The 14,333-nt window shown below is 30.5% G+C and overlaps 2 protein-coding genes across 2 annotated transcripts in view; both read right to left on the bottom strand.

Annotated features, from left to right (window-relative positions):
- The window catches only part of LOC114326272 (cytochrome P450 4C1), a 33,389-nt gene extending 32,824 nt beyond the window's left edge, over positions 1-565 (bottom strand). Inside the window, exon 1 of the mRNA XM_050652591.1 lies at positions 310-565. Within this exon, the coding sequence (XP_050508548.1) occupies positions 310-508 (199 nt within the window). The 5' untranslated portion in view covers positions 509-565. The remainder of the gene's footprint in view (positions 1-309) is intronic.
- Positions 566-7,137: 6,572 nt separating this feature from the next.
- Positions 7,138-14,333, bottom strand: part of LOC126885839 (cytochrome P450 4C1-like) — a 33,493-nt gene continuing 26,297 nt past the window's right edge. The window contains exons 6-8 of the mRNA XM_050652593.1: positions 11,380-11,448; positions 10,970-11,318; positions 7,138-7,408 (exon numbers count right to left, since the gene is read on the bottom strand). Coding sequence (XP_050508550.1) covers positions 7,248-7,408; positions 10,970-11,318; positions 11,380-11,448 — 579 coding nt within the window. The 3' untranslated portion in view covers positions 7,138-7,247. The remainder of the gene's footprint in view (positions 7,409-10,969; positions 11,319-11,379; positions 11,449-14,333) is intronic.

Genomic DNA, 14,333 nt, shown 5'->3' with positions numbered 1-14,333 from the left:
TAAAAAATTGCAACAGACCGTTTTTTGTTCGGAAATGATAAAAAACAAAGTTGATTTCTACAATTTGTTTAAAAAGAATTGTTTAAATAAAGTTGAGATCACTTTTCGCTTTGGCAAATTCTTGATCTTTATTCTGAGATGTCTTAGAATGTTAATAAGCAAAAATATTTCCTGAGAATATTTTTTCGAACGGTCCCGAGCTTTTCGCCTTATCTATATTAGTAGAACCAAAAAATCTAGAGAACTAAAAGTAGTAGGAGTAAAACAAGTTATTTACTATTTGCCTAAATACTAAATCAAATATACTACCTGAATCAGAGTAGAATAAATCATTGAAGTTCCCCAAAATCGGAAGTTTCGGAGGACCTGGCAACTTGTAAACTTTTTTTAAAACACTACGTATTTTTAAAAATTTGTAAACAATATAAATAACAAACACTGCTGCTAACACGGCAGATAAGTTTTTAAAAACATCCATTGCTTCACTAATATTATTTATTCTGTTCATGTATATATTTTCAAATAAAGTAATAATAATGTTGGATGCGATTGCTAAAATACTGACCATTCAAGGTTATGGGAGATAATAATCTACAAAAGTTCAATAATATTAGATAAGAGATAGTTTATAGTGCAAGCGTTTTAACAGTGTTTTTATGGTTTTTACAAAATATTTTTAAAATGTGATACATTTTTGATAAACAATACTTACAGTCTGGTTAAATTATCGGAGAATAGGACATTTTTGGGAAAAGTTATTTACTAGCAATTTTATTGCTGGAATAATCTTATGATTCTATACATATTGTTATGATCTGCTTTCTACTACTTTTATAATAATTATTATTTATTTGATCAATTATTTAATTAACGCAAATCATACATAAAATTATTAAGAAAAAAACTCAGGGTGCCTTTTGTCAAAAAAAAATTTAATTAAATTCTCTTAGGTTATACTTATCCTTTATCGTGGCTTCAGTATCTCTTAGTTGATCCTTATCGGGATAAAATAGGAAAAGGAAATAAATATAAAAATCATAAATAAACACATACAAATACAATAAAAATGTATACCATTTTTATTCAGTTGCAATGCGAAGGCAAAACAATCCCACTTTTCAATTAGAATACGGAGTGCAGTCCAGTCCCTTGAACCGCGATTTTCGGCTCTTATTGGAACCTTCATCGGAAGGAACGTAGGCACTGTTCTCCATATTATAACTGATTCGCATCGAGAGGTTTTCCCACCCATTGCAACTGAAGTGATGATACAAATACCTTTATTATCAAAAGCAATGCTCTATAAATTTATCAATTAAATCCTGTGGGCATAACTGTCCAAAAGAAACTTTTACCATATAAATTAATCTAATTAAAGCAAATATTTATCGCTTTGTTCTTGATACCCTTAATAAAAAACAAGCTAAACAAACAAATTTGGTATTCGCAAATTACTTATACTTCCTATTAAATTTTTGAAATGTTGGAATCTTAAATGCATATGCTTTTACGTAAAAAAATTTAACTTCTGATTATAAAGAAAATCTATCACATAGGTTATTGACTGACCTTTTTGATTCACACACAATGATGTCTCCTCTTGACCCAAACAGCTCCTCCTTGTTGATTATGTTAGGCTACCAATCAAAGCCCTCTCCGTTCTCAGCAAACAATCCAGTAGGATACCAGCAACTATTTCTCCAAAACACAAGCCAGGCCTCTTTTTGCCAGTACTCGTTCAATAAACTCCACAACTCTCTCCTCTCTTTCTCTCAACAATAATCTCCTGAGACCCAAGTATCTTTTTTACTTGGTGTTACAAATAATTTTAATAACGATAATTCTTGTAACTTACTCTCTTGGACTTTACAGAATCAAAGAGGTATTTCTTCTCGATTTGATTTGTCTCTCGTTCCACTTTTCAGTTACTCTCACTATCAAAACAACCACTAGTACTTGCTTCTGAACTACTCACGAAAATTTTGACTGCTCTTCTCGAATGCCGGTAACACAATAATTCCTCCTTCCAAAACTATCTGAAAATTCAACCTTCTCTCCTTCCCATTTCAAATTGCCAAACCAATCAGAGACATTTCTTCTTCCCCACTGTTTTTTTCATTCGAAAAAACCACTCATACTTTCAAAAATATTCCTACCATCGTAATAATTACTTTCGGGAAATTCTACAAAATTTACTCGGGGTTAAACAAAAAGAGATTAAAATTCCAAACTTTCTTTACCTTAATTTTCTAAGAACTAATTACCTATCGCTTCTACCTTTCCCGTAATAAACAATCGGTTTAAAATAATAATCCTAAATAACTTTCACTTCACTTTTATTTACAAATGTCTTTAAGTCTTCATGGAAAAATTCATTAAGGAGAAACCACCTTGCGTGAAAGCTAACTTCTAATAAATATTTACAAATCAATATACAGGGTGTATCAAATTTATGTGCCCGCGTTATATTAAAAAAATTAAATTTTTATTCTATCTTTGATTGGCAAATTGATACACAATAATATATTAATAAGATTAATAATATATTAATAATATTAATAATATATTAATATATTAATATATTAATATAAAATATATTAATAATATAGGTATGCAAAGTCCGCAGATAGTGTGCTACTTTTTTTATAAACAAAATAGCGCCCCCAAATCGCGTTTTTTTTCAAATATTCCTCTATAACTCCAAAGATTTTAACTTTACACCAAAAACACCCAAATAAATATTCACCGTAATTCTGCATAGAGACATGTTTTCCCGCTTTAGTTCGACGAAAATTTTCCTCGGAAAATGCTGGTTTTCCAACAAAATCTTTGATTTTTAACTAAAATTTTAGGTAAGTAATTATTTATCAATAATTAAATAACTTGGTGATATAAAAGCCTTTTTGGCATAGATTATATTTCCAGAAGCCTATGGAAATTGAATCAACAGTTTAGCAACAATTTAATTACTTGCACCGGAGGTGCAAAGTTGTTTTACACCGAAAGGGAAAAGTCGCGGAAGTCGTCGGAACAGTTAAAAATCTAAAACTTAAATATTTTGGCCATGTTATGCGACACCCAGAGATATAGTATACTCCATTTAATAATACAAGGCAAGGTAGATGGAAGAAAAGGGCCAGGTCGAAGAAGAGAATGTAGTAAAAACCTGAGATAATGGTTTAATAGATACTCTGCATCCCTTTTCCGAGTTGCCGTCAACAAAATTGCTGTAGCCAATTTGATAGCCAACGCTCGATAATCGAGCACGGCCCATGAAGAAGAAGAGATAAGCCAAAAAATTGTTTATAATTTTAAAATATTCCTGAGGCTGCTTAAATAGTCCAATTTCAATTCTGTAAAGTACATTAGATAGGTATTATGCTTTTTTATACAAAAATCATAGTTATTCCTATATCATAATTATTATGGTTCTTATAGCGACCGTAAATTGGTATTTAACAATTTAATTGTTACTAAACTGTTCATTCAATTTCCATCGGCTTCTAGAAATATAATCTATACCAAAAGGGCTTTTATGCCACCAGGTTGTTTAATTATTGATAAATAATTACTTACGTAAAATTTTATTTGAAAATTAAAGATTTTGTTGGAAAAACCTGCATTTTCTGAGGAACATTTTCGTCGAAGTAAATCAGGAAAAACATATCTTCATGGAGAATTTAATTACGGTGAATTTTTATTCGAGTGTTTTTGGTGTAAAGTTAAAATCTTTGGAGTGATAGAGCAATAATTGAAAAAAATCACGATTTGGGTGCGTCCTTTTGTTATAGAGGAAGTAGTACACTATCTGCGGACTTTGCATACCTATATTATTAATATATCGAATCATAATATTCGATTTCAGCAATAAAATTGCTGGTAAATAACATTTCCTTGTATTTTGCTAACTTGCACAGAGTATTATAAATATTGTAATATTTTATCATTCTGTGATATTGTCTGTTGTTGCTCGTACTTGTCCCAGTCCAGAGATTTTACGATTAATTTTGATTAAATAATTCTGTCAGATATATACACTTTACTAATAGTCCATATGTTCAATTATGGAAGACTTAGGTCCCTAGTAAGACGGTCAATAGCTTTTTCGAGGTCTATGTAACACTATGTAAATATGTAATTTTAAAATGCGGCTTCAGAATAGATTTAAAACAATATTATGAATACTTACGTAGAAATAAAAACTTCAGTTTGTATGATGGTATAAAATTTTATTATTAAAACTTTCTTAAAAAAAGTGTTGTCCAAATGGAGTAAAAAACAGAACGTGTTCGATCTCATTCAGATCATCCTCAGTGCATTCCGTAAAGTAAATGAAACTAGCACACTAAATGTAATGGTGACATCAAAATATATGGTTTAGTTTATACATTTGTGGTAATTAAAGTGACCCTAGGTCACTGTTTTAAGATTAATTTTAAATACTTCATGGCAACATGGCTTCCGTACTCGAATTAAACGCTAGGTTGTTGTCAGTTAGAATGACACAAACCAAAGTTAATTTAATTCGAGCAAGGAAGCCATGTTGCTCTTTAAGTATTTAAAATTAATCTCATAACATCGACCTAGGGCCACTTTAATTACCACAAAAAATGTTTAAACTAATCCATATATTTTGATGTCACCATTACAACTAGTGTGCTAGTTTCATTTACTTTACGGAATACACTAAGGATGACCTGAATCAGATCAAAAAAGTTCTGTTTTTTACTACATTTGGACGACACTTTTTTTAAGAAGGTTTTAATAATAAAATTTTATACCATCATACAAACTGAAGTTTTTACTTCTATATAAGTTTTTATAACTATGGTATACAGCCAGCTACGGGGATTTCCCCTTTAATTAATATTATTAATTTTTTGTTACATTCGTTATTATCGCTTAATTGCGCTTATAGGTATGACGTATGTGTATGATTATTGTTGAACTTCCTTGGTGATTATTCTTTCTGATAATTTTTGTTATTTTGTCTGCTTTTTTCGTTTCTGGTTTCTTAAATTGACTATTATTTTATAGATCTGGATCCCGCGTACAAAAAAGTTGATTATTGCCAAGCTGAAAATTTGTTAATAGCTTAACGGTGTCTAGTTGGAGAATCTTTGATGTACGGGAACATTGGAACAGGGGAAGTTTTAATTGTGGAACAGTTTAAAAATTTGGAACGTCAGATTACGAAAACGTCCCATGTATTTTGTCGAACAGAACATCCAATTGATTTGTTACCCTTTCATTAAACTTTCATGCAAAAATCAGACTGCTATTACTAACCAACATGATCCTGTAAATGTTTGGCTTACATCACCAATAACTCACAAATTAAATCAGTTAGGTATAGGGTGCTTGGAAGAAGACGCATTTCCTGACTCAACAACCTAAGAAACTGGTATAATTGCAAATCCGTCGACATGCTCAGAGCTGCAATCTCAAAAGTGAAAATAGCTGTGATTATTATCAACCTCCTTAGAGGAGACGGTACCTAAAGTAGAAGAAGTTCTTACTATACTGAATGTGACTTAACTTTATACAGTGGTAGCATCGCGCTCTACCTCCCTTCATTGGGCTTGAGCATCCTTTCTTCCTCATATAAATCAGAAATCATATAAGTACCACAAAACTTTTCGATGTGCAGAGTAATAATACTTTTGAACACAATATGATAGACCTGGATCCCGCGTACAAAAAAAGTTGCTGAAATCTTGTTAATAGCTTAACGGTGTCTAGTCGGACAAGCTTTGATGTATGGAAACACTGGAACAGGGGAAGTTTTAATTATGGAACAAGTTAAAAATTTGGAACGTCAGACTACGAAAACGTTCCATGTATTTTGTAAGACAGAACTTCCAATTGATTTGTTACCATTTCATTAAAATTACCAATAATGGTTGAGCTATCAAAATACCTACGTAGTCCAGATTGTTGGTGCGATTAACAATTAAACACAAATTAAAGCAGTTAGGTATAGGGAATGCTTAAGAAATAAAAAAAAAGTAGCATAAAATATCATTTCATTACAATACTAAAATACCGGGTGTTCCATTTAAGAAAACTCAGAAAATAAGAAAAACTGATTCCGAGTTTCGACCAACCCTGTATACTAAAACTAAACGTTTAGCTATACTAATAATTTTTATCAACAGTAGACTATATTAGAAATCATTTCAACATAAATATATTTTTGGATGTCAAACTACTACAATTCTACAGGGTGTGAAAGTTGCTAAAAAATTAATAAAAAACGTAATTATCTTTTAAACTACCCTGTATAATATTACAAAACCTCATATTTTAAGAAAAACTAAATAGAGGAGAATCCAAAAATGTAAAAATATACAGGGTGTCCCATTAAAAAAAACGATGTTATAAACAACTTTCGGTATAACCGGTAGCAAATTTGTAGCAAATATATAAAAATATTTTCATTAAATAGATCACTCTTCAAACCCCCTTCATTCCAATTTTCATAATTTAATAGCCTTAATTCTCGAGATATTTCTAATAGGACGTTTATCTGCCTCACCCTATAATATATTACATTTATCTGTTTTGATACTTTTTCCAGTTTTCCTATTGTTAGCAACGTTTTCGTTTTATTTTTTAAGTCGCTGATTTGGTTTGCTACTTTTGTTTTTGCTAGGTATTCTATTTCAATTTTCTGTTGTAATCTGTTTTTTGTACTTCTTGCTTTTTGTTTTAATTTATTCTCCTTTGCTATTTATCTATTTTTGTCCTCATAGCTCTCTTGAGCTAGTTTTTATACTTATTCTTATCATTTCGCTTTATTTTGTCTAATCTCTATTCTTATTCGTTTATTCTGATCTTTTTGCAAGCTCTTTTTTGTCTTTTTTCTTTCTCGTCTACGTAAAAAATAAATCCGGTAGTGTTTACAGGACCTTGATGTCACCAATTTACTAAAACTATTATTTTTGACATAAGTGAGAACATAATATTTTTAAAACGACATGCGGTGTGTTAATTCACATTGTGTAGCTGTTTTTAAGTGAAAACTAAGCAAACGATCCCCGTTTACTTCAAACATGAATTTTTTTGGAGACCTGCAGACCATAATCATTGAAACGTTCCTTTTGTCATCAATGAGAATAAATAAAATTTTAGACATTATGTAAAATATTTTATTTTAATTACGCCAACAAAATACAATAACACAGCCAATAAAAAATTATATAATAACAAATTATTTGATCGTTTCAGTTCACACAACGAAAATATTAGTTACGAGGTAGAAAGTTCAAATTAATTTCATGTGCACTCCTTAGTACCAAATCAGTTATTATTTCAACTTTTTCATTTTTATCAGCAAGTTTCACTGAGAAATTCTGCATAATTCCACAGATAATGGCCTTCATCTCAAACATTGCAAATCTTTGACCTAAAATAAATTTGTTAAACATTATTCACACTTATATACATAGTAATATAAGATTGAGAGATTAAGATATAAGATAGAGGGAGGGAGAAAAAAAATAAAAAAAATAAAAAAAAAATAAATAAATAAATAATTTAAAAAATGTAAAAAATTAAAATAAATTGTGATACACTTTATGGTATGGGAGCACAAGGGAGGCTTTGCGCGTCACTCGTGCGCGTCAGAAAATCACATGGTGATAAACCTTGTACCCTGTAAATGTACCCCTACCATATATGGACTCAATACAGGGGCGTGCGTTGGGGCAGTCCGTAAAAAATCAATCCTTAGAAGAACTCGAAAACGTCAGGTTAATACAAGTTAAATTAAGTACATGAAGAACAGTGTACCTATATTTTGACAATCTGACGATTTTAGCGGGGCGTAAAGAAATGGACGAGTCACAAAGTTTCACAAAAAGCGAATATTTCGCGAAATCAACATCAGATCGAAAAACTGAAAAATACGTGTTCAATATTTTTTCAAAATCTATAGAATCACATATGACGATAATATAATTTTATCGTCTAGAGTACGCCAATGAATTAAGCAAAAGATGTTTTTATACCGTCTCGGACGGTACAATAGACGGAACGAAAAGCCTAGTTGGATTATTATCGGAGCGTTGATCGGGGAATAATAAACAACAACAAGGCATAATAGGTGAGTTAAGTAAATCCCGACCATTTTCCGAAACCTTACAACCCCCGTCGTCTTGGTGTGTTGAACGATTTCGACGGTCTCATTTTACCCATGTATTTCCCCCTGGCGAGTTGAGCGAGAGGTCCTCTCCTTGTACGTCCATTTCATATTAATAAATAAATGTAATTCCTAATCCACACGATTGTCGGTATTATTCATTCATGTATCAAATATCGTCACATCGACCCGAACCGAAGATCCGATACGTAGATTATAAATATATTTTATTAACAAAATTAACGAGTAGTGAAGGCTAATTATCTTATCTGATGTATGTTTTGATTCTAAATAAAAATGTCTTAAAAAACGAACCTTCAACCTTGTCTTTGACTGTATTTTTATTTTGTTACCCGAGAGAACATATTTATTACACTGAACGAGAACGTTACAGACACCAAACACGATCCCTCACGGAGGTGGGGTGGGGGTTTACTATAAAATCTTAAATATGAGCCCCTCATTTTTTTTATTGCAGATTTGGATTCCGTACGTAGAAATAAGTAACTTTTATTCGGGACATTTTTTTTTTCGAATTATGGATAGATGGCACCAAAATCGGTAAAAACGATATTTGGAAATGGAGAATAAATAAAAAATGGAAAATCCGCACTAAAATGAAACTTAAGTTTTTTTTGGTTTTAGGACCTACTCTTCACAACCCAATAGGTCCCCATGACGGTTAAGTAACTGCAAATTTAGCATGAAAGGCTCTCCTATCATTATAAAGAACAATAGTCGAATCCGCTTATTAGAATACCGGTTATTCGACTATCCCGCTTTAAGGAATAGAAATTTGAGGCCCCGAAACATTTCTACAATTAGTCCAGAGAAATAAGGAAAAAAAATCCTGTTGGTGACACAACCCCCTCCAGGCCGAAACCAAATTTTTTGAGTAGTATGGACATCTATATTAATAACCTATATGTTTCCTGCAGCCAATTTTGATGATATACATAGTTATAAACAAATAAAGATAAAAAACGGTAAATTTTCGCTTTTTTCGTCTACAAACAAAAAGTTAAGTATTTTAAACAAATTTGAGAGTGAGAATCTCATAAATCTTATAAAAAACTTCAATATGGCGTTCGCTGATTATGTCTATCCTTATTGGTTGCTTAGAAAATTGCAAAAAAAATCATAAATTTTGAGTTTTTATAAATATTCATAACCTACGTAAAAATTAACTTAGAACGTTCTTATTACACGGAATGCTGAGACTTCTGGTGCTTAATTCATACCCTAAATTTCAAAGAAATTGGTCAAATAATTTAAAAGCTATTTAATTTGTTTAATCCCAAATTAATTTTTTTGCAACGCTATAAGTCAGAAAATGATGAAGTTACACTAGTACTTTGGATAGTTTATGAAAGAAGAAAATTTATACTATTAATTTAATAAAAAAAAAATGACAAAAAATAATTCTAAATACTGCAAAATTATTTTGCAAAAACATGTGAATTAAAAAAATGGGGGCTAACTTCGTCCCTAATTGTCCTAGGACAATTGTTTTTCGTTCTAAATGTGTATAAAAATTCAGTGTTTCCAAATATGAAAAAATAATGTTTGTACCGGTAACGGTTAAAAAGTTATTCTAATTGTTTATAAGTAGGCAAAAAATCGACGTATTATTGCAAAATAATTTTACACTGTTTAAAATTACTTTTTGTCATTTTTTTTTAATTAAGTCAATAGTATAAATGTTCTTCTTCCATAAACTGTCAGAAGTCTTACTGCAACCTCATAATTTTCTGACTTATAGTGTTGCAAAAAAATGAATTTGTGATAAACAAATTAAATAATTTTTAAACTATTTGACCATTTGCTTTGAAATTTAAAATATAATTTAAGCACCAGAAGTCTCAGCAACTCGTCCAATAAGAAGATTCTAAGTTAATTTTTACAAAGTTACGAATATTTATAAAAACTCAAAATTTATGATTTATTTTGCAATTATCTAAGCAACCAATAAGGACAGACATATTCAGCGAACGCCATATTGAAATTTTGTAGACGATTTATGAGTTTCTTACTCTCAAATTTGTTTGAAATGCTTAACTTTTGGTTATAGACGAAAAATGCGAAAATTTACCGTTTTTTGATCTTTATTTGTTTATAAATATGTATATCATCAAAATCGGCTGCAGGAAACATAATATACGCTGTGAGCTCGTACCTAGAGGGGATATTTACAAATTCGCGAGCGCCAGTAGTTACAAGTTTGTAAACGTTTACCGGAAATTTGACATAAATGTCAAAGTGATTAATTTAAAAATAAAATTAAAAACATTAATTATAAAAAATATTAGTTGATCAAAGCTGTGGTATATGTTTTTACCTTAAATATACTTACGTTTTAAATACTGAATTTAAGTTTTTCTAATGTTCCGTAATATGTATTTATAAATTAATCAATTACTCTTAGCGCCATCTACATGATAATTGTGAAAGTATCCGAAGTAAGAAATTCATATTTTATCAATAGAACGTCAAAATGATTAGCAAAATCTTAAAAAAATCGATTACAATTTAATTACTTTTTTGCGTTGTAAATATTAAGCGATAAAAATTAAATAATAATTTTAAAAATTACCGGTGAAAGTTGAATTAGTAACCGCTAGGAGCGATACCAGCGAAGCTCAGAGCGTATAGGTTATTAATATAGATGTCCATACTACTCAAACAATTTGGTTTCGGCCTGGAGGGGGATGTGTCACGAGAAAAATCTTATTTCTCTGGACTAAATAACCAGGTTATAGGTATATTTTTGCTTGCTATTCCAATAAGCGGTTCAACGTATAAAGTTTATGGTTCACTATTTCCTACCAATGCAATTTCTGGGTCCAGCACTGAAAGGTACATAAGCGAATGGATGTCTATTTACACAATTTTCAGGCAAAAACCTATCGGGATCAAATTTCTCAGGGTCTGGCCAATATTTCGGGTTTCTATGAATGTCATAAATCAGAACATCAACAGTCGCCTCCTTAGGAACCAAATATCCATTTAATTCTATATCTTCATCCAACGACCGTGCTATTAAGGGCACCGCCGGAAAAAGACGTAGAGTTTCTTTAATAAATCGTTCCATTACTTTTAGTTCATTTAGGTCGTTCAGGTCTGGTTGCTTTTGTGCATCTCCTAATACAGATATAATTTCTTCATAAATTTGATCCTAAAAATTAGATTATATTAAATAAGCTGTTAGTTATTCAACAAACAAGTTTATTTATTACCTGGTATTCGCTATGTATTGCCAATTGACGTAAAACCCATGATATAGCTGTTGCAGTTGTATCGTGTCCCTAATAAACATAAAACTTATTAATATTATGTACTTAATAAAATAGGACAATTTAGCCCGATTAAAGAACAATCTGACCCCAAAAAAAAATAAAGGAAGGATGAAAATTTGGGAAAGGTTGTTGAAATTGTCTATTATTATATAACAAAAAGTTTACAATTCTACATCCCATCCATTTTTCAAAAATAGAGGGGAATACCCCCCTCTCGAAGGTGAAAAATATACATTCAAAATAAGCCCGGAATTGGATAAAATGACTAATTCTAAGCAACTTTTGTTCCATATAGTTTTTTCCCTAAGTCAATACTTTTCGAGTTATTTGCAAGTGAATATGTTCATTTTTAACAGAAAAAGCATGTTTTTGGACGGTTTTTCGGAGATAACTCAAAAAGTATTTCAGCGAAACAAATATTCTTAGCATAAATATAGCTTATAAAAACTGAAAAAAATGGCGTACGCTTGAGGTCTGTAGACCCAGTAGAAGCAGAGTTGTAGCTAATGAAAAGTAGGTTCTTCTTCATAAAATTCCAAATCGAATATTTATAAATGTGAAATAACCCAAAAACGGAGCACTTTTCGGGAAAATTCATTTCAACTTTTTAAAGTGTTTAAAAAAGGATTATTTTTGTTAAAAAAAAAACTAGTAGACAAGGCAAAAACGCCGGGTCCGTTGGGAAGAATATTCCCATGAGATTTTTTTTGCATAATCACATTCGTGAGACATACCAGAATAAGGCTCAAGAAGTCGCCCACGTGAAAAGTGGTTAAATTTTTTTTAACAATTTTTTTTTAATCAAATTGCAAAAATCAATATTTTTGGCTCGGACAATTTTTTCAGGTTTTTAGGTTCTGGATTAAAAAGGTCTCTTATAATTTTTCTCTAAAGTTGATCGTTTTTGAGTTATAAGCAATTTAAAATTGAAAAAAAAAACGAAAAATGGCGATTTTCAAGGCTTAATAACTCGGTTAAAAGTTATTATTATGAAAGTCAGAAAGTGACTCTTTCAAAGTTTAAAGAACCTGAAGAAATTTTTGTCATTTTATTACTAAGCTGGTATTTTAAGTAATAATAATAAGTGCCATGCACGTGGTAGGCGGCCGTAAATGTGAGTGCAAGTAAGATGTACAATTTGACTGCCGGAGTGGCATCTCTCAAGCACTCAGCATCAGCATTTACGGCCGGCTAAGCTAAAAATAACAGCTTAGTAATAAAATAATGACAAAAATTTCTTCGGGATCTTGTAGGGGGGCATTAAACTTTGATTTAGTCACTTTCTGACTTTCATAATAATAACTTTTAACCGAGTTATTAGCCATTTTTCGTTTTTTTTTTTCATTTTAAATTGCTCATAACTCGAAAACGATCAACTTTAGAGAAAAATTATAAGAGACCTTTTTTATCCAGAATGGCCCAAAAAACCTACAAAAAAATTGCCCGGGCCAAAAATATTGATTTTTTCAATTTGATAAAAAAAATTATTTAAAAAAATTTAACCACTTTTCACGTGGGCGACTTTTTGAACCTTATTCTGGGACACTTTTGCTTTATGCAAAAAATCTCATGGAAATATTTTTCCCAATGATCCCGCCGTTTTCGCCTTGTCTATAGTAACATTAAAAGTAAGTGAGTTACGCTCAAAATATTGTTGGTCCCTTTAATTTTTTGGTAAAAAAATCGCGAAAATCGCACCCTAATTAGCATAACAAATAAATTTTATCATTACCACTTCACAAGTTACTTTGCTTATGTATTATTTATATTATGATCTGTAAGTTTCATCGGTTCAAAGTGCTTATTTTTGAAAAAGCTGTAGTCAAAATGTCTTGAACGAGTAACTAATCACGAGTTTAGGCAAATTTTGAACAGCTATAGCATAATCAATTTTAGTATAACAACAAAACAAAAAAGGAAAAATATTCAGAAAAGCAAAATGTACATTTTATTACTCTTTAAGATTTTTGGTATTACTAATAATTTTTAAGTTAATTCCATGAACAATTCCATTTTTTTTCAAAATTAAATTTTTTTTATTTTAAACCCAATTTTTTTCAAAACTTACCACTTTGAACCAATGAAACTTATAGATAATATAAACAATACATAAGTAAAGTAACTTGTGAAGCGGTTACGATTAATTTTATTTGGGAAGCTACTTAGGGGGTTATTTTCGCGATTTTTGTACGAAAAAATAAAAGGGACCAACAATATTTTGAGCGTAACTCACATAGTTTTTATGTTACAATTTTTTTTAAAAAACAAAAATAAACCTTTTTTAAACACTTTAAAAAAGTTGTAGTGAAATTTTGGTTAAAAAAAGTTTTTGTTTTATTTCACATTGAAATATTCGATTTGGAATTTGACGAAGAAGAACCTACTTTTCATTAGCTACAACTCTGCTTATACTGGGTCTGCAGACCTCACGCGTACACCATTTTTTTCTATTTTTTATAAGCTATATTTCTACTAACAATATTTTTTTCGCTAGAGTACTTACTTTTTGAGTTATCTGCGAAAAACCGTCCATAAACATTTTTTTTTTGTTAAAAATGAACATAATCACTCGCAAATAACTCGAAAAGTATTGACTTAGTGAAAAAACTCTATAGAACAAAAGTTGCTTAGAATTAGTCATTTTATCCAATTCCGGGCATATTAACGTATATTTTTTCACTCACGAAAAAATATTTTTCACCCCGTATTTCCCAATTTTTGTAAAATGGAGGGGATGTAGAATCGTAAACTTTTTCTTATACAGTGAGCACGTAAAGGTTAGAATAAATTCATTTTCTCGAGAATGGACAATGTTGGAAAAAAATCCCACAATAGGTCAATTTTTATTTTTAAATTACGACTTTTTGGCATATATATCATACCAGTGACGTCAC

Source organism: Diabrotica virgifera, chromosome 6 (assembly GCF_917563875.1).
Source record: "Diabrotica virgifera virgifera chromosome 6, PGI_DIABVI_V3a".
NCBI classification, from domain to species: domain Eukaryota; kingdom Metazoa; phylum Arthropoda; class Insecta; order Coleoptera; family Chrysomelidae; genus Diabrotica; species Diabrotica virgifera.
Note: the sequence above shows the minus strand (reverse complement) of the source record. Positions and strands in the feature narration are given on the sequence as shown.